This window comes from Acipenser ruthenus, chromosome 35, assembly GCF_902713425.1.
Source record: "Acipenser ruthenus chromosome 35, fAciRut3.2 maternal haplotype, whole genome shotgun sequence".
Classification (NCBI taxonomy): domain Eukaryota; kingdom Metazoa; phylum Chordata; class Actinopteri; order Acipenseriformes; family Acipenseridae; genus Acipenser; species Acipenser ruthenus.
The window spans coordinates 7,490,071-7,508,985 of NC_081223.1; the positions used below are offsets into that span (position 1 = coordinate 7,490,071).

The following is an 18,915-nucleotide window of genomic DNA, read 5'->3' on the forward strand; positions in this document are numbered from 1 at the left end:
TGCAAGTGCGCAGAAATAGACATCAATTACTCTAAACCTACTGTTCCGAACGAGCGTATAATTCTACTAATATAAATAGTTATGACAATTTCAATAAGTAGATGGGACGGGGTGGTGGGGGTGTTCACTTTGTTATATCTCTACATTGCTTGATCACGTGTACAGTTTCTTAAAAGGCCAACCGAATTTCTTTCCATAGACAATAAGGGAGCGCTTGTGTCCCTCTCTCCAAGACTGGCTGCACAGTGTGGATATAGCTTAACTGTTGACTTCTTGGGAAATGCCAAGTTCCTTGCTTCTGTGCTGAGCTGCTTTGCTCAAAACACAGTGAGTCATCATTTTATTTCTTGTGAACTTGTTTCTAATGGTGACATGCTGGGACTAACTTTAGCATTTGTTTCCAGAATGATGAGACCTACAAGCTGACAGTACAAATCAGTGTCTTCTCAAACAGTGCTATGACTTCAGCTTCCTCCTATGTTCAGAGCATGACATGCCGCTATTCTCCATGGGCAGAGAGGGAGATTATGTCTGAAAGAAACTACATGGAGGTAAGGGCTGTCAGGATGTGATAATGCTGTTTCAGTATAACTTGTTGGGTTGTGTGGGTATTTAATTGTCACTACAGAAGTGCTTCACTCATGACTAATGTGAATTCTCTTTAGGTTTCTGTGAGAAGAGGTGTGCCACTTATTGAGCCAAACTTTGTTCAAGATGATCCTGATTGGTCCCTTGCATACCCTGAGGTAGAATGATGTGACTTTGCATTTGCTTCATTCACATCCCCTTGGTCTTGCCTATTGAGGTCTAATCTACTGTCTCATCTAGAGGAAGCAAAATCCTACGGCCCCCTTAACTTTAACCTGTCTCCCAAGAGGGTGGCCATATAGGAATTGTGTGACATTTAAGGCATTGGCTTTGCATACATGTATTCGTGATTGCTTTGGTAGAAATTGATTGTGGAGAAATTAACCCTTTCTTTTCAGTGTAAGCCTTGTATTTCAACCACTGAGGTAGTGGCTTCATATGTACAGGGCTATAAATCCTTCATGATAAGTGTCCTGATTTACCTTTTTGAAGACTGCTGCATAGGAGCAATTTAGGTGTCCTAAAGTTTGGTACACTGATGTGTTAAGGTCCAGTACAAATGAATGGCTGTAAATTCTGCCTGTATCGGATACATTCCACATGCTTTCACGTAGGCTTTTGTACGCAGTTGTATTTGAGGATTTACTCTGTTCCTTTAGATGCCCGCTCAACATAGAACGGTTTCAGTGATGTGTCATTAAACTTTCAACTTTCAGCTTTAGTTCCTGTTTATTAAACATGACATCTGTTATGACAAATCCTTTAGACTGGGGATGCTTTGTGTTCAAACTCCCTAATCTAATGAGATTTTCTTCTGCTAGGCAACTGCTGCTGACAACAGCATCTGGAAAATTGTGTTCCATCTCCCAGCAAATAGAAAGACAACCATGACTGTTGCTCAGGCCATGACAAATGGCTATGGCATAAACACTACACCAACTCGAATTCTGGTTAGAGCTGCATACAACTCCACAGAAAGTCAGCCTCAGGTGGTAAGTAGTCTAGGCTTCATTGTTCTCTAGTACAGAATATCCAGACTATGAAGGTAGCTTTAGTCTTGCTTTTATTTTGGTAAAAGTTCCCCCTCCTCTCCAACAGATCCAAACTGTACCAATGGCTGTGCTAAGATCAACCACCTTTTATAAGCAAAGATGGATGGTCATGATGGTGGACACTGCAGTTACATGTCCTACTGGTGAGTAAGCTTATAGAGGGCAACGGTGCTCAAGAACTGTTCTAGGTTTAAGTGTGTTTTCTATACCAAGTCTATGGTGTTCCTTTCTGTCAGATGGAACAGCCTTCACAGAACAGATGATTACATGGAATGTTCCCCGTGTTCTACCTCCTCTTGTTCCGACACCACAAATTACTACCCTTGATGTTCAAATGGGAGTTGATGGTCACAAGCTTGACCCTGCAACGATTCATAGTAGAGATTATAAACTGGATGTCGGTCCCCAGCTAATCACTGTAAAAATTCCTGTGGGAGCTGATGGTGGATATTACAAGGTATGTAGAAGTTCAACATCTTCTAAATCCTTCTCATTTTAAAGCTTTCCTCCTAAGATGCTTCTGTGCTTTCAGAGCCATGTATTAGACAACACCTATGTGATCTCTTACTCTATTGAACCAATGCTGGAGCATACCTGGCAAGATGGGCCTGAGAAGACCAAGTACACGGTACTTCATCCCATAACCACTCCTTTCATGCCTCGGCCACCAGTTGTCACAAACAGTATGTAGAACTTGTCCACATGCAGTAAATCAAAGGGATTTGTTGCAGTGCTCCACTTCATGTCCTTCATTTTAACTGCATGCTTTAATTTCAGACACTGTTCCTAAAGCCAGAGTATTCAATGTGACCCTGGGGACATTCCTGCCTGATGTGGAGCTGGTCAAAATTATAGTTGGACCAGAGACGTTAACTGTGCCAGAAGCCATAGGTTATAATGTCCAGGAGCATGTCTTTCCCAATGGATCCAAGACCTACACTCTCCAGGTGCCATTTGAGGACCCCAATGTGAAGCAAAAGGTAACATCCCACCTGTTCAACCATCCAACTGCCCTTTGAAAACACTTGCTTCCTGTGGACGTGTTGCTTGCTGTCTGACTTTGGGTTTAATCCTACAAACCCTTGCTCTGCTTTTCAGGTAACTCCTCCAGACACCAGAACCTACATTCTGCCCCTGACCTACTTGCTGAATATAGTGCCAGAGAATACACCCTTTACTCATCCTGCTGTAGTTGAAGCCATTCTCAAAGACATCAGTAAGTGCCTGACTATTTGGTCTACAACTACCCTTTTCTAACCAATCCAGTCCATTTCCCTGACAACTGTTCCTCATGCAGTTCCACCTACAGTAACTGGCTACTGTGATGGTGCTGCATTCTATACCATGGTAACATATGGCAACATGGGTCGCATCTGGATTCCTTTTGTGGGCTCAAGAGAACTTGGTGGAAGTCTGCTTGCCCTGTACAAGTATAATGCCAACGCTACCAATTTCTGGATGACTGTGCCATACAATTCAGTTGATGCCACATATGAAGTAAGTGATGGAACTTTAAAATGTGTTTTTAGCTGTTTTGGGTTCAACACATTACTGACCTGGTGTATTGTCTCTGTAGGTGATCAGTTCTTCAGGCATCAGAAGCAGGCTTGACTTGACCTTGAATGATATTGGGACCATGGTTGTGGTGGCTGACTTCTCTCTGTCCTGCAGTTTCCCTACAAAGATGATTGGTAACTCTCCTGCAAAGCGTTCTTTAGAATAGCTGCTTTTGAGATTGGCCAAAGGTTGCATGGAGTGGTATTGAAGCTATAATCTGTTTCCGTAACCTGGATCCAAATGCTGTGTTTCAGATTGCTTCACCAATGGAACTATGGCAGCTCTTGCTGTGAAAGTGGAATCTGTCCCCAGCTTGTCTCCAAGTCAACTAACACTAAGGGATCCAAGTTGCCGGCCTCTTCAGTCTGATGCTATCAATGCAGTTTTTCTACTTCAATGTCAACTCCTGTGGCACAACTAGAAGGGTTAGTATTGACTACATTTAAAACCATATTTTGAGGAGGTTCAACATTGACAAGGTGGCCACAACACCCATGAATCAATCTGGGGAGCCATGGTGACCTGTGTTTCTATCCGCTGAATTACTTGCATGAATTGTGGACATCTGAAGGATGCCACCTTTGTATTGAACTGCTTGTCCAGTTGACAAAGGTGCTGCGACACATGACTCTTGGTTATGGCATTGCATGTGCTGCCTAGAGACTTTTTGGGTCAATGGCAGTGAACTGGGAGGAGCGTACTAACTGGGGATGATCCCGTGGTGAGGCCGGGACTAAACTAATACATGAGTTAATACCAATTGCAGCTCAAGAGTCACCAGCTGTGTATTCAAATGTGTATTTGCAACAAATCCAAAATAACTGATGTTGCCCTCCTAGAGGTTACTAAAACAATACCATATTAGTCTAGCAGTTTCTGTAGACGGACTTGTGGTATCATACTAACTGTAACAATCATGAGGTCCCAAAAAAGTGTTCAATTATGAAATTGCAATATTCATTACCAATGATTTTTTTATTTTGAAGTTGTGAAATTGGTACTAGGTAAGTACACAGCTGGGAATGATCCAGAGTACCATATTAGCTAGACTGCAACTTGGTATGCAGCTCCATACTAAATCTACAAGTTCATTGCAACCTGAGCCTTTGATTTCTCTTCCAGTTTGACAACAACCTCCTGACTTATGAGAATGAAGTGCTGTTCACATCTTACCGGTAAGGATTGCAATCAAATTGAGTATCCTTGTGGTTGAGGCTGAAATTCTGCTAACCCCATCTCCTCTTTCCAGGCTGAGAGTTGCCTGTCACTATCTGGTCAATGACACCAAGGTAGTGCAGTTCTTGTACCAGAATAATCCTGCACCTGTAGTCCAGCCTGGCTTGGGGGACCTTGCAGTCATCATGCGGCTTGCATTGGGTATGACCTGGCAATTGAAATAATATAGATGCTCTAGTAGCGTGTTTCCACCTATAAAATTCTCCCTTGCATCTCTGCAGATTCAACCTACAATGACTTCTATGGAGCTCGGGATTACCCTGTTGTGAAGTACTTGCGAAGACCCTTGTATTTTGAGGTAGAGCTCCTGTACAGCAGGGATCCACAGGCTGAATTGTTTTTGGAGAACTGCTGGGCAACCTATTCTGCTGACAGGAATAGCTCTCCAAAGTGGGATGTTGTTGTGGACAGGTAAGATGCTGGAATATGATATTGCTGCTAAAAAACCTAGGAATTGGAGTTGTGGCTGATGTGCTCCTGACCTACTTTCTCTTTCTAGTTGTGAGAACCCTGCAGATGAGTACCTGACCATCTTTCACCCAGTCTCCAGCAATGCAAGAGTGCTGTTCCCTTCCCATCTGAAGAGGTTTGAAGTGAAAATGTTTTCCTTCACAAGTGGCCGGGATGCACTGAAAGGACAGGTGAAGTGGAGTGTTGGGATGGGGATCTTGTACCACAGTGCATGGTTTGGATTGCTTTGCAAGCAGCAAATAGTCGCTGTTCTCAAATCTTTAGTGAGCTGGAATGAAAACATATAAGTGCACTTTTGCAAGAAACACTTATGATGCAATATATTTGTTTTTCAATTCAGTAATCCTCATTGGATGATGGTACTGCCTGATCTATTGATGCTAGTTTTGCTTGACAAGGTGTGCTGTCTTTCAGATTTACTTCCACTGCGGTGTTGTGATATGTGATTCAAACCGGCCATCAGACAGCCTCTGTAGCAGACGGTGCATTCCAGGGAAACAGAGGCTTGGTAAGAGCTCTGTTTGAGAGGGGGCGGGGGGGAATTTTGCATGCATTTTTTGTCCATTTTGTTTTGATGGACTCCTAATTCCTCCTGTAGGTCGCAGTGCTGAAGGGATGGATGGTGGTGCAGTAAAGGTGTTTGTGTCTTCTGGCCCAATTGATCTGAAGAGAGATGGATCCCTTCACTTTATGCCTAGAAGTGGTAATATGCATGATGTGAACACAATTGCTGTTAAAGTAAAATGTAACTATCTCTTTATATTCCTTTAACTATTTCTTTCTTCTCTTGCAGGCCAATTCAATGTGTGGTCCCTTCTGGGAGCTGCAATGGGTGTGTGTTCAGTGGTTATCTTTGTAGCTGGAGTTGTATCTTTCTGGAAACTGCCAAAAAGTGTGTATTGATAAATAAAAATCTTACTTGTAAAAGCTTATTTTTTTGTGCTTTACTAATTCTACAGTTGATATGTCAGAATGGCCATGTCAATGGGATTTTCTCATCCTTGCTGTATTTAATGCTTTGATTTGCCCTGATCAGGCCATTCTCAATATGGTGTGTTACTCAAGGACCCTTCACTAATTCACTGTGTGAACCTGGGGGCAAAGACTTTCCTCCTCCATTGAGCTGTAACCCTATTTTTATATTGAACAGTAACAGGGCAATTACTATACCTTCAGTTATTTAGCATGATAAAATTTAAGGAAGGAACCCCCCCCCTCATTTGTCCCTTTTATTAAATTTGTATTAGGTAACAATTTTCATATATAAATTCTATTTCAGTGTACAATTATATATTGTCATGAACCAGGCTTCAACAAGAAACAAACCAGAGCCCTGCTTCACTGATTTAAGAATATATGTTTAACTGTTAATTATTTTGAAGCCTCGTGTGTAAAAATAGTAATGGAGGAGGGGGGGTTCATTTGAAAACAAAAGCTGGTGTAAAGTTAAAAGCTGTCCACCAAAGCCAGGCTTGTCCACTTTCCCTTATGTTGGGCCTTTATTCCTGACAGATTCTCTTGTCTCTTTAAATTTACATTGTGGTGGCTTCATAAATGATTTTCCCACTTGTTAGTTTTTGTAGGCTAGATATCCTCTACATTACGACTCATCATATAGTCACTGTGCTTCACATCACTTCCAGCTCTTAACTTCTAGAATAATTCCAAGTGTGTAAACTTCCCAATCTTCAGAATACAATAAGCTTTTATTTACTTACACCCAATAATAAAACTAGTGGAAAATCCTTCCAATACAGCAATATGTTCCATACCAAGAACTCCATTCAAAAGCAGAAACTAATTGTCTTCAGTTGAACTGTATTTGCTGCTGCTCCTCCTCACTGTGTCATCTGTGTTCTTTATTGTTTACTTTCCACACTGAATTCTATAATTCATTAGCTATAAAGAAAACTACCACTTGAGGGTGCAGTGCATAGAAAAGGAGCACATACCAATCCATAAACCATAATAATTACACATACCTAAATAAACTAAAATAAGAATACATTCCTGTGATGAGATAAAGCGATCCCGTGCTGTAAGCCATCCTCCCAGCCGCCAGGGGGCTGTGAGCCAGCCTAGAAGGCCCCAACAGAGATGGTGTGACGTGGCAGTTCCACCTTTGGGGCGGAAGTCCCGAAAGGACGGTCACCATCTTTGTTGAGGGCAACAACACGGAATGTCCTGCAAAGTCCCAGAATTGGGAGGAGATTAAAATGCCAATTGCTGATTGGTGTTCCGCTGATTAGGGGGCGTTCCGCGGCACATAAAAGGGGGCCGTGTTGTAGCAGTCGAGGGTGGTATCTGAAAGCACAAAGGAGTGTGGGAGAGGTACTGAGGGATAAAACCAAACAAATGCTCACTGTGTTTTTTTTGACAGACATAAACAAACTAATTCAAAAGAGAGACAGACAACCAGGAGGGTGGACACCAGAATGGCCAGAAAGGCAAGGACAGCCACCCAGAGTCTGGATAATTTTACTTTGTTGTTTGTTTGTTTTGTCTCTCCACATTTCAGTTAGTGTTTCTCTTTTGTTTGGACGTTTTCTTTTGTTTGTTGTCCTGATTACCACTGTTTGCAGACAATAATAAAGGAAAAGAAAACAACTTGTGTCATATCATACCATTGTCTGGACTTGATTATTTTTACACCTCCACCCAACTCACCCAGCTATCCGTGACAATTATTATTTTTTTTATTTTAATAATCAAAATTCCAGTTCAGCTCCTACATACGTTTTTGCAAAAGCAATTATTTTTGCTAACATTTCAGGTTCTAAAATCACTATTTCCAGCAGTGCAGTTCCTTCCTGTCTGTATTGGTCATACTTTAGGGCCCATGGGAAGCCTGTGGCAGGCATGCATTCTGGTTACCATGTGACCCCTTGTTCATTGGGACAATTCAGGCTTTTCCAATTGCAATGTATTCTGGTACATTCTACACCTCTTGGGCACTGTTCACAGCAGGACTACACTTCCCACAATGTTTTGGCGTGTGAGTTGAAGAGCCTAAACTATCACAGTGTGTTCTAGTGAGCATGAAATCATATGGTAACCCTGCCCGTGAAGGCCTGTTTCAGAGTCCTGCCCCATGCAGTCTCCCTTATTTTGAAAGCTCAGTGCTGACAGGTATGCATATTATAAAACACACACATGCAAAGTACAGAATTCTAGAAACAAACTTTATTATACAGTTCTGTAGGTGATCGTGTTCACAAAAACTAAGTATATTAAGTATTAATCCAAATACATGCAAAATATAAAACATTAATATATCTGTTACATTTTTGCTTAGTGTAGTTTGTATTACTCCCGTTAGATAAAAAAATTCGAATACAGTGGCTAATGCAGCCTCCAGCGTTCAGCCACAAAACGGTAAAACTGCAAACAAACTACAATTCCCAGAATCCCGTACCAGTTTCTGTAGTCCCATGTGTGATGCCATAGGTCTGGCTGCCTCTGAGTTGTGATTACACAGGCATAATCTACTTATTAGATTCCTTCTTGCTTTGACATGCTACTTTCAATATGCAAGTTTAGGGTGAAATTATCAACACTCCTTATATATATACCTTGTTTTAGCATCACAAAAAAGTGCTACTTAACAACATGTTGTTCTCTTCATGTTTGAGTGTGTGAGTTATTGGAACTGAATTCACTACACTGGAAACCCCGTGTGTAGTACGGGGGGTGTAATGAGTTTATATTATAAAGAGGACGGAGAGTTTGATGCGAGACTCGATCAGACACAGGCACATTCATATTATTAAACCTGCTATCAGACTCTCCGGCGCCGTCACTCTGAGTGCTCTTTGAAACACACTGAGTTCGTATTTATATTCATGTTGGGTTAATCAGAGATGACTATCGGCGGCCCGTCTGTAGTACTACCGGAGATTTTAATTGCACAGTTTGTACCGCTCTGTGCAGCGCCGTCCCGTTTGTAACACGGTACGTGAACTGCATTCTGCTAAACAAAACATCACAGCAGCAGCAGCAGCAGCTCCATCTACTGGACAAAACCCAGACATGCACGTTGAAACAATGATCCAGTTCAATAGCTACAAAGACTAAACAAGAAGCTATTAGTGAAGCCCCGAAAAAGAAAATATTCTACAAAACGGTTTAAAATCAAATGTTTTAGATATGATTTAGATATTCGGGTTGGATACCTCGGAAGCCAGCGGAACTCCAGCGTTTCTCCGACAACCACTGATAACCCCTCCCGTGATGATCGGCGCTGCCATGACAACCCGTGACATCACCCGCACAAGTTACAACACGGCGAGTCATTTTTTGTAGCACAGTATTAACGTGTTATTGTTTTCACAAAATAACACCAATAAGATTATCAGATCACCTGCTAGTGTGTACTAAACAAAACCTCAAATATCACTGAATTGATACAGAGACAAGCCGTGGCACCAGCAAGAGATAAAAATGTATTTACTTATTTATTTGGTTAAACTTTAATCCAGCCTTACATTTTAACTTCTTGAAGTTACCACAGTGTGTCTGTGTATGAATTACTGACGAGTAATATTTGTGATTTGATTACTCTAGCAGATGAACTGATAATGTATGGATGTTATTTTGTGAAAACAAAACAATATTAAAAAAGAAATACAACATTTAATAAATAAATAAATAAATTATACACCAAACTGTAGCACATTTCTTTAGTCTTAATATCATAACAAATATACTTATTATAAATACGTATCACCTTTTATTTGTTGGAAAACGGTCTGGAACTTCTAGTAAAGTATTTTTTTTTTTAATACAGTGCTGTTTGAGTTAAAATATTGTTTTCTTCAAAATTAAAATGCCAGCAACGGTGTGTTAATTTAACGAAGCGCCTAACGCCGCTCGGAACGTTCGCATTTTTAAATCCTAACGGTCTCTGCTCAGCTGAGTGGAATGTTCACAAGCCGGTTGCCTAGCAGCGTCTCCCCCTCCTTCTCTGCACCGCCCTCTCGCCTTCTCTCGTTGCTCCAGCTAGGAGTTCAAATTTAGCTTCTTTATATCTGCGCAATTTTTTCCTAATTTTTTCAATTTAGCTTATTAGTGGCTTCGTGTTTTTAAAATGGTTCAGGTGCAGTCCGGACAGACTGACTGGAGCATCATTACAGTATACCGCACTGCGCTCAACTTTGTGTGGCGGCTGATACACAAAATAATGAACGACTGTTAAATAAATCACATGTATTGCTTTTTAATGCTAAATATGTATCTGGTATTCTAAGTATTATCTACAATTAATAATTCAGCTATATTCATATTCATAATGTAATACAGTATTAAGACAGGGTCCAGTATTAGAAATAAATAAACACGCTTTAAGAGAAACAGCAGTGATGTTTATTGACCATTCCCATACATTCTCTATATGTTTCTACATTGTATTTGCACAGGGACAAGGGACTCAGTGATGTTAAAAAAAAGAAAATAGAGCCCACAATTAACCAATATAGAAAGGAAGGGGGAGAAATGTATTGCCTGTGTGCAGTATCTTACACTTTTCTCTATTAAATGTCATTTGAAATGTGTCTGCCCAGTTCTGAATGCTGTCTAGATCACTTTGAATGATCTTTGCTGCTGCAACAGTGTTTGCCACTCCTGTTTGGAACTGCAAACACAAGTCAAAAAGGAAGTTAGAAAGGCCAAGAGAGATAGATATAAATGAACATTGCTAAGGGGGCTAAAACCAATTCCAAAATGTTTTTCCAATATTATAACAGCAAGAGAACATTCAAAGAGGAGGTTAAATGTCTAAGAGATACAAATGGCAAAATCATAGATGAAAAAATAAAAAATAGCAAATATATTAAATGATTACTTTTCACAAGTTTTTACAAAGGAGGATACGGACAACATGCCCCACATGTCAACCTGTTCCTATCCAGTTTTAAATAACTTTAGCATAACAGAGGCAGAAGTGTTAAAGGGACTAGGAGCTCTTAAAATAAACAAATCCACTGGGCTGGATGAGATCCTCCCAATAGTACTCAAAGAAATGAAAGAAGTTATTTACAAACTGCTAACCAAGATCATGCAACAGTCTCTTGACACAGGGGTTGTACCGACAGACTGGAAAATAGCAAACGTAATACCGATCCACAAAAAGGGAGACAAAACCAAACCAGGTAACTACAGACCAATAAGTCTGACTTCAATTATATGTAAACTTATGGAAACTGTAATAAGATCCAAAATGGAAAATTACCTACATGGTAAAAGTATCCTGGGAGACAGTCAGCATGGTTTTAGGAAAGGGAGATCGTGTCTAACTAACCTGCTTGAATTTTTTTGAGGATGCAACATCGACAATGGATAATTGCAAAGCATATGGCATGGTTTATTTAGATTTTCAGAAAGCTTTTGACAAAGTCCTGCATAAAAGATTAATTCTCAAATTGAATGCAGGTGGGATTCAAGGAAATGCATGCACATGGATTAGGGGGTGGTTAACATGTAGAAAACAGATTAGAGGAGAAACTCAAAATGGAGCGAGGTAACCAGTGGTGAACCACAGGGATCAGTATTAGGTCCTCTGCTATTCCTAATCTACACTAAGGATTTAGAATCTGGTATAGTAAGCAAACTTGTTATTTACAACAACACAAAAATAGGAGAAGTGGCAAACACTGTTGCAGCAGCAAAGGTCATTCAAAATGATCTAGACAGCATTCAGAACTGGGCAAACACATGGCAACTGACATTTAATACAGAAAAGTGTAAGGTACTGCACGCAGGCAATAAAAATGTGCATTATAAATATCATAATATGACACCTATTGAAACACAAGTGCAGCGCTTAGAACACATATACAAATAGAACTAATCCACTCTTCTATTAAACTGTGAACTTAGTGTTTGATTGAATCCATCTCTGTGTTTGTATAGCCTGGAAACAGGCATCAGTGCCTTGCATAGCTGCACACACTGCCATCATTCACACTGACCACAAGAGGGAGCCAGAGCACCACTGCTGTTTATAATGTAATAACACAGTAATAAGACAATTGACATAGGCATCAGTTACCTCCCCAGTCAGCCCAGTTCTCCCATTGTTAACACAAAGCTCCTCACATCCAGTCATCTAAACACTACAGTGTGGTCTGTGTCTGTATATGAGCAATACTGAAAATGAAGAAGGAATTTATGAAAAATACCAAGGAGTTTATGTTGACTCAGAAATGTCTTCATCTAGACAATGTGGGGAAGCTATAAAAAAGGCCAACAACATGCTCGGATATATTGTGAGAAGTGTTGAATTTAAATCAAGGGAAGTAATGTTGAAACTTTACAATGCATTAGTAAGACCTCACCTAGAATATTGTGTTCAGTTCTGGTCACCACATTACAAAAAGGATATTGCTGCTCTAGAAAGAGTGCAAAGAAGAGTGACCAAAATCATCCCGGGTTTAAAAGGCATGTTGTATGCAGACAGGCTAAAAGAATTGAATCTATTCAGTCGAACAAAGAAGACTACGCGGCGATCTGATTCAAGCATTCAAAATCCTAAAAGGTATTGACAATGTCGACCCAAGGGACTTTTTCGGCCTGAAAAAGAAACAAGGACCAGGGGTCACACGTGGAGATTAGATAAAGAAGCATTCAGAACAGAAAATAGGAGGCACTTTTTTACACAGAGAAGTGTGAGGGTCTGGAACCAACTCCCCATTAATATTTTTGAAGCTGACACCCTGGGATCCTTCAAGAAGCTGCTTGATGAGATTCTGGGATCAATAAGCTACTAACAACCAAATAAGCAAGATGGGCCGAATGGCCTCCTCTTGTTTGTAAACTTTCTTATGTTCTAGAAGCGGGAGTATTTAAATGCTGTCCAAGCCCACTGACATTAATTGATAAACTTGACCTTGTTATAATACAAGTTAATACAGACAGCACAGTGAGTCTTTAGAGCAAGGTCAATTCTAGCACATCATGATAATACAATACACACATTTGTGATTTGTTTCCCCAGAGTTGGAGAGTAATTCATTAGTAGAAGTGAAAGATGAGAGATGGTCCAGGTTCAATAACCAGTTTAATGTAGGTAGCACACAGTAAAGTAAAAGCAGGGTTTGCCATAACGCCTCCAGCATCTCATCATGCCTCTTGGTTCACCCACAATATGCAAGTAACAATTACCTGGGAAAGAGCAACGTGCTTCTGAACGGCTAAACCGATGACATTATAGAAACAATCAGGCACTTTCTCCTTTACTAAATATGCAATGCAGAAGAAAGAGGAAATACATGAATCCTCCCTTGCCTGTTAAGAGTTCTTTGTTGTCAATAAAGAGTGCTTTTTGAATAATTTCAGTGGTGGCAGTTTGACAAGAATACATGTCATGTGAAATAAACCAGTCCAAAACGAGACATTGATGCTAATAGTTTTATTGCTTAAAAAGCGTTACAGAAAGAGACAGGCTTTTACCCAGTTTCATGTAACAGCAGATAGTGTTGTTTTGGCAGGACAGCATTTATACTGGTCAACAGTTGGAGCATTTGTTGTCATGAATGCAAATAAAGAGACTTTAAAATAATTGAGAGATGAAGAAAATCTCTATATAAACACAATGTTTTTGTCAGTCTGTGAACAAGGCCTGTCACGGGTCACTTGTGACATCACAGGGTGGCTGTGAGGAGCTGGGAGAAGAAAGGAGTCTACTGGTCAAACCTGACTCGGTGCAGTGATTATGAGCTGGGGCAAATCAATCAAGCACGCTCTCCAAGTAACGCTTTGTATATGTGCCCATGTGCAGCTGTGTTTCTATTCAAACATGTGTGAGCATGTGATCTCACTGAGAATCTGAGACTACATGTTAAATAAGGACACCTTTCCATACAATGTAAAGACCTGCTTCATGAGAGGCAGGGAATCACCCAATAGAAAAAATAATGTTGTCTCTATTATATATCCTTGAAGAGATTGACCAAATGCACAACAGGGAGCAGCTGTTTTAAACAAGCTGTGAATGGCCTGATAGAAATAAGTATGGGTGCTGTAGCTCTGTGTGGGGAGAGGGATCACAACAGAAAGGTTACAGCCATGCTACAAAAGAATGTTGCTGGTGTGTTTAAGCTTTGCTTGCAGGTCTGCTGTCAGGTAAACACCAGCACTGTGATCCCTGGGCGCTGCTGCTTCTCAGTAGTGCTGGCATCGCCTGCAGTGGTAGGTATGCCAGTCTGAAACCAATTGAAGACATTATCAGCAACCTGGACAGAAAAGCTATTGTTCTGATCCATACCCTACAGAGCATTGCACAGCTAGGTAATGAGATTGTGGGGTGGTAATGGTCAGCATTGTTTAATAATATAGACAATCAGTGTCACACTGAGCTGCAGAATTGAACTCCCTCCCATGTGTAGATAGCATCCTCTACACTCTTTGTATTGCACTCATTTGAATTACAAATTTGAAAAAAGCTTTGTGTAATTCAGCATGCAATTTCACAATCTGAAAGGGTATGGAATCAACTGCTAAACTGTGGAGCCACCACAACCTCTCAATACAATCCTATCAATAAAAGACACGGAAACCCTCTATACTAGTTCAAATGCCAAACATGCTTCTGAGGTTTTATTCAGAGCAATCCTAGATCAAAGCTCTTTTGTTTTGACCCCTGCTTTTATATTTTGTTTCACTAAAATGACAAAAGTTCCACATGAGATTGAGGTCAGTGGACCCTTCTTCTCAACTCAAAGCCAACCCTGACATAATGACCTCCCACAGAGAACTACTGTACACACACCATAAAACAGCAGCAGTCCCATTCATCAGATCTCCTGGGATTATTTGTGGAGTTGGTTACTCCGGCATGAGATCACACACATGTAATAAGTTTAAGTATACATTTCTTGATTGCAGGAGACAGGTTAGACTTTCCTCTTTCCAATAAGTTACGAATGACCTCAAATCAATCAATAGTTTGAGACAATGCAGTTGAAAGATGAATCATAAACTCATCTTGATATTTCCAGTTGAAGGATTATGATGGATGGCATCTGTTATAAAACTTATTCCAACAATTCTGTGTCTCTCTTGGAGTTCCATCCATATTTGACCTGGTCGACCTCATGTTCTAAACTGATATGGAATGACACTTGGTTTTCTATTTAAAATTGTTCTAATATATCCCACAACCAATGTATACAGAAATAATAAGGCATACTCACAGCGAGCGCAGTGGTACCCATGATGGTAGTAGAAATAGTAGTGATAGTGATGAGCTACACAAAAAAAGAAAAGATAATTAGGAACAGTCTATTTTTAACACAGAGCTTCTTAAACCCATTGCCTTCCACACTGTAGCCCAGAACTCAACCCCCTGAGCTACTCAGGGACAGTGGCCCAGTGGTTAAAGAAAAGGGCTTGATACCAGGAGGTTCACATCCCTGCTCAGCCACTCACTCACTGTGTGTGACACTGAGCAAGTCAAAACGTAAAACTGGAGTCCTATTGTAAGTGACTGCAGCAGCAGTTGTTGATGCATAGTACACCCCCTAGTCTCGAAGACACTTTGGAGAAAAGCGACTGCTAAAAGACTAATGAATAAAAAAGTAATACTCAGATCCACAAGCATGCACATTGCCTTCCACTCTGCAGGGCACCACTTTCTCTAAACACTGAGCTATCAAACCCATTAACTCCTATACTACAGCCCAGCACTAACCACTAAACTGCTCAAACCCACTACCTTCCACACTGCAGCTCTGCACTCTAGTCACTGTGTCACTGAAGCCTCTCAGCAAAGCTACACTGATAAACAATTCATGCCCTGATTGAAAATAATAAATAAAACCCACTGATTGCTGCATAAAATAAAGTAGAATCCATTTACTTACCATAGTAGCATCTGTACCTTACTGTGAAAGATACAAGTGATATATTGAGTTCAGTCCATTTGAAGTCACTGCAGTGGCTGCTTTATACAAGAATGGGGCCTCAGTAGTGTATTAGAGAGCTATATATTTCAAAGGAGTGTCTCTCTATTTGTACATTTCTATTATTGGCAAAATCCAAAGACAGGGCTCCTTCTTTATATCCCCTCCCACAGTATACAGAACACCTCACTATGTGAGTATGTATTAAATAAAGATGGCATTTCTTATTAAGAGCAGCTAATTCATACTATTATACAATAATACCCCATTCCATATTCTCAACATCAGCTGTAGGAGGCCCCATTGTTAACATGTATTCATTTCTTGTGACGCGCACAGTACATGTGTATTGTATTGTAGTGTACAGTCACATTTTTATTAAAATATCAGATTCACACTTACCACGAGCACAGATGCTATAATCTGGAAATGAAATAAACATACAACATTAAATACAATTTAAAAATATATATACAATTCATTTCTGCATATTAATGTACCATAATAAAATAAAATACTTACAACAGTAAGCTGTTCCAAAGAAAAAGAAAAACAGAAACAGTGGTTATTGGATTTAATAGTTCACTTTATATTCATGTTTATGAGTTCCATTTACTGGAATGTTTTCTGTTCCTCTGAGAATATCAGTTGATTTTGATAGCTGTTACAGGCTTAATGAAGACACCAAGGGGCTCATTTCAAGGTGTTTCCTCCAGTCTGTCCAGAACTATGAAACCACTCCATGGTAGAGTATGCTGTAATACTGAAGTGTTTCTCAATGTCTTCAATCAATTGACCTTCAGTCTACAATCCATGCAGTTCACCCAAACCAGGAGCCAGCTCCAGAGAGACACACACTTACTTCTGTAGTATCTTTTGGACAGGGCATCCTTCTTCACTACCATGGACTGTGTCAGGACCACTTCAGAATCCACTTCAGGAGACAGAAAGCACGTGAAGATCATTAAACAAACAGTAGGTTGCATCCCTTCTATTTAAACACAGACCATGTTGAGGAACTCTCCAAATTTGGATTAGGATTTCAATGTACATTAAAGAAGATTGCTGAACAGTAAGGAGCTTCAGATTTCATTTTGTTAGAGTGTGTGTTACAGTGTGTTCACCTGAGTTCAGGAGCTGCTCTTCAGTTCTAGTTGCCTGTCTTAGATATATGTACATAATGTAGGCTGGATCAGTCAAAGTGTCTTTATAGAAGAGCCAGTGACTGGATCACGCTTCCTTCTGCTTTCAATTCACTGCTATGCACTTGATGGTGATGCCACTTACTAACAGAAAGATATTTCAGTCTGCATTTCATATGAAAAGAATCACACAGACTTATGCACAAAACAACTGTGGTCAACTATGAAAGGCGCTATATAAAATAAATATTGATTGATAAAAAGGTAAGGGAACAGGACAACCTTTTAGTCAAGTTATTATATCTCAGTTGGGCGATCCTTCTTACTGACATTTAAGGTGATCAATTAATACAATACGTCTTATTAAAGGTGCTGCATCAACACATTTAAATGCACATGTTAAATGCAAACAGATGAAATATTTTCAAAGTGTATATCCCTCAAGCTTTGTGTTTTCCTCTTCCGCATCAGTGTGACAGACAGACAGACAGACAGACAGACAGAAACACACTCAACAGAAGAAGCTATAGGCCATCTGTACTCACTGTCAGCTCTTTTCTCCATCATATTGTCTCCTATCAGGTAAAACAGAAATAGGTTTATACAGTTAGACGTACATTAGGAAACAGATCTGGGCACTTTGTGTTAGTGCCAGTAGAGAAACAGCAGCTAAATGTGCTCAGATTCACTGGGGTTTGGCCTTAAGTCTATCATCTGTAATTCACAATGTGTTCCTCTTGAAGGTTTAACGTTGTACCCACACACTACCCAGACGTGCTTTTCAAAAGGACTCACCCAACTCCCGCTCTCCTTTGAGTCCATCGCTGTCCAGTTCAGCATCACTGTCACCTGAATCCTCTGCCTCTGGAACAGGGAGAAGAGAGCTTCATGAAGCAATGAAGGATTCCCTCGACTGCAGTGCACAGCTTCATAGGACACTCAACACAGGGAGGCAGAGAGTTCCCCATTACATTGCAATGCAGAGCTGTGAGGTTTAACCAGGAGATTTCTGGATATACAGTAGCCCTTGATGTTATGCATGATTAGCGATGATTAGTCAGGTTGAGTTTCTAAACAAATTGTGTGGTCTGTGCAGGACTGTGCTTTTTTGTCATTGCTTAACTTAAATCCTGCAAATAAGAAACTTTCTTTCTTTCTTTCTTTCTTTCTTTCTTTTTTTCTCTCTTTCTTTCTTTCTCTCTTTCTTTCTTTCTTTCTTTCTTTCTTTCCTTACCCAGCGCTCTCTTATTCTCCAGTGCTCCTTCCTGCTCCTCTGAATCTTCCAAAGTGTTGCTGAGATCTGTAAACACAGGCTGTGGTTACATTTTTAATGAGAGCAGTCCTGTGTTGTATCCAGTGCTATGAAAGGAATGACAGCATGGAATGGAGAATGCAAACGGACCGATTAGGAAAACTGGGATTTTTTTAAATTTTATTAAGATTTTTGTAACTGTATTGAAAACATGTAATTATGGTCATAAAATTCTGCACTTTTGTTAATAACTGCAACAGTGTAGAATAGTTGAATTAATATTATATAAATAAACCACTTTAAAGTGCCACATATTATATAAGGCAAGGAATTGTAATAAATCAACTTGCAGTAAACAGTTTGCATTTTTAATATCTCTTAAATATATTATTATATTAAATCTGCTGTATAAAAAGTGGTTTGAATATTAGCACAATAAATGAAAGAGCAGGTCTATATGTTTCAAGGATATGTATATTTTGTGAAAAAGGTAAATCAAACTGAATGAACATTTTAAAATCTCAGTGTATTTTATTTACACCCTGCAATGGTTTATTGAAGAGATGAGCAGGAGGCAAGATCGACTCGAAGGGAAATTTCAAATGCAAACCTTGATTTGTTTTTTTCCCCCCCAATATATTTAAATATTTACTGTTTATGACTGTTTCATTTCTAATAAGTTCTTATAAATTATAAGAAACGACGAGTTGATTTTGCTATTC

General features: G+C 39.9%; 1 protein-coding gene and 1 long non-coding RNA gene across 2 annotated transcripts; one reads left to right on the top strand and one right to left on the bottom strand.

Moving 5' to 3' along the window:
* The first annotated feature begins 224 nt into the window (after window positions 1-224).
* On the top strand, window positions 225-4,472 carry LOC131705357 (uncharacterized). Its single transcript, XM_059007778.1, has 14 exons — window positions 225-327; window positions 405-551; window positions 666-746; window positions 1,410-1,580; window positions 1,687-1,783; window positions 1,877-2,097; window positions 2,173-2,323; window positions 2,418-2,620; window positions 2,739-2,856; window positions 2,938-3,137; window positions 3,217-3,331; window positions 3,452-3,622; window positions 4,320-4,372; window positions 4,447-4,472. The coding sequence occupies exons 2-12, from the start codon at window positions 459-461 to the stop codon at window positions 3,616-3,618; spliced, it is 1,617 nt and encodes a 538-aa protein (XP_058863761.1). The 5' UTR covers window positions 225-327; window positions 405-458; the 3' UTR covers window positions 3,619-3,622; window positions 4,320-4,372; window positions 4,447-4,472.
* A 12,090-nt stretch (window positions 4,473-16,562) lies between these two features.
* LOC131705114 (uncharacterized) lies at window positions 16,563-17,806 on the bottom strand. The gene is made up of 3 exons (XR_009310199.1): window positions 17,737-17,806; window positions 17,487-17,516; window positions 16,563-16,733 (listed from the first exon to the last, which is right to left on the bottom strand). It is a non-coding gene; the product is annotated as an uncharacterized LOC131705114 (long non-coding RNA).
* Window positions 17,807-18,915: the final 1,109 nt, after the last annotated feature.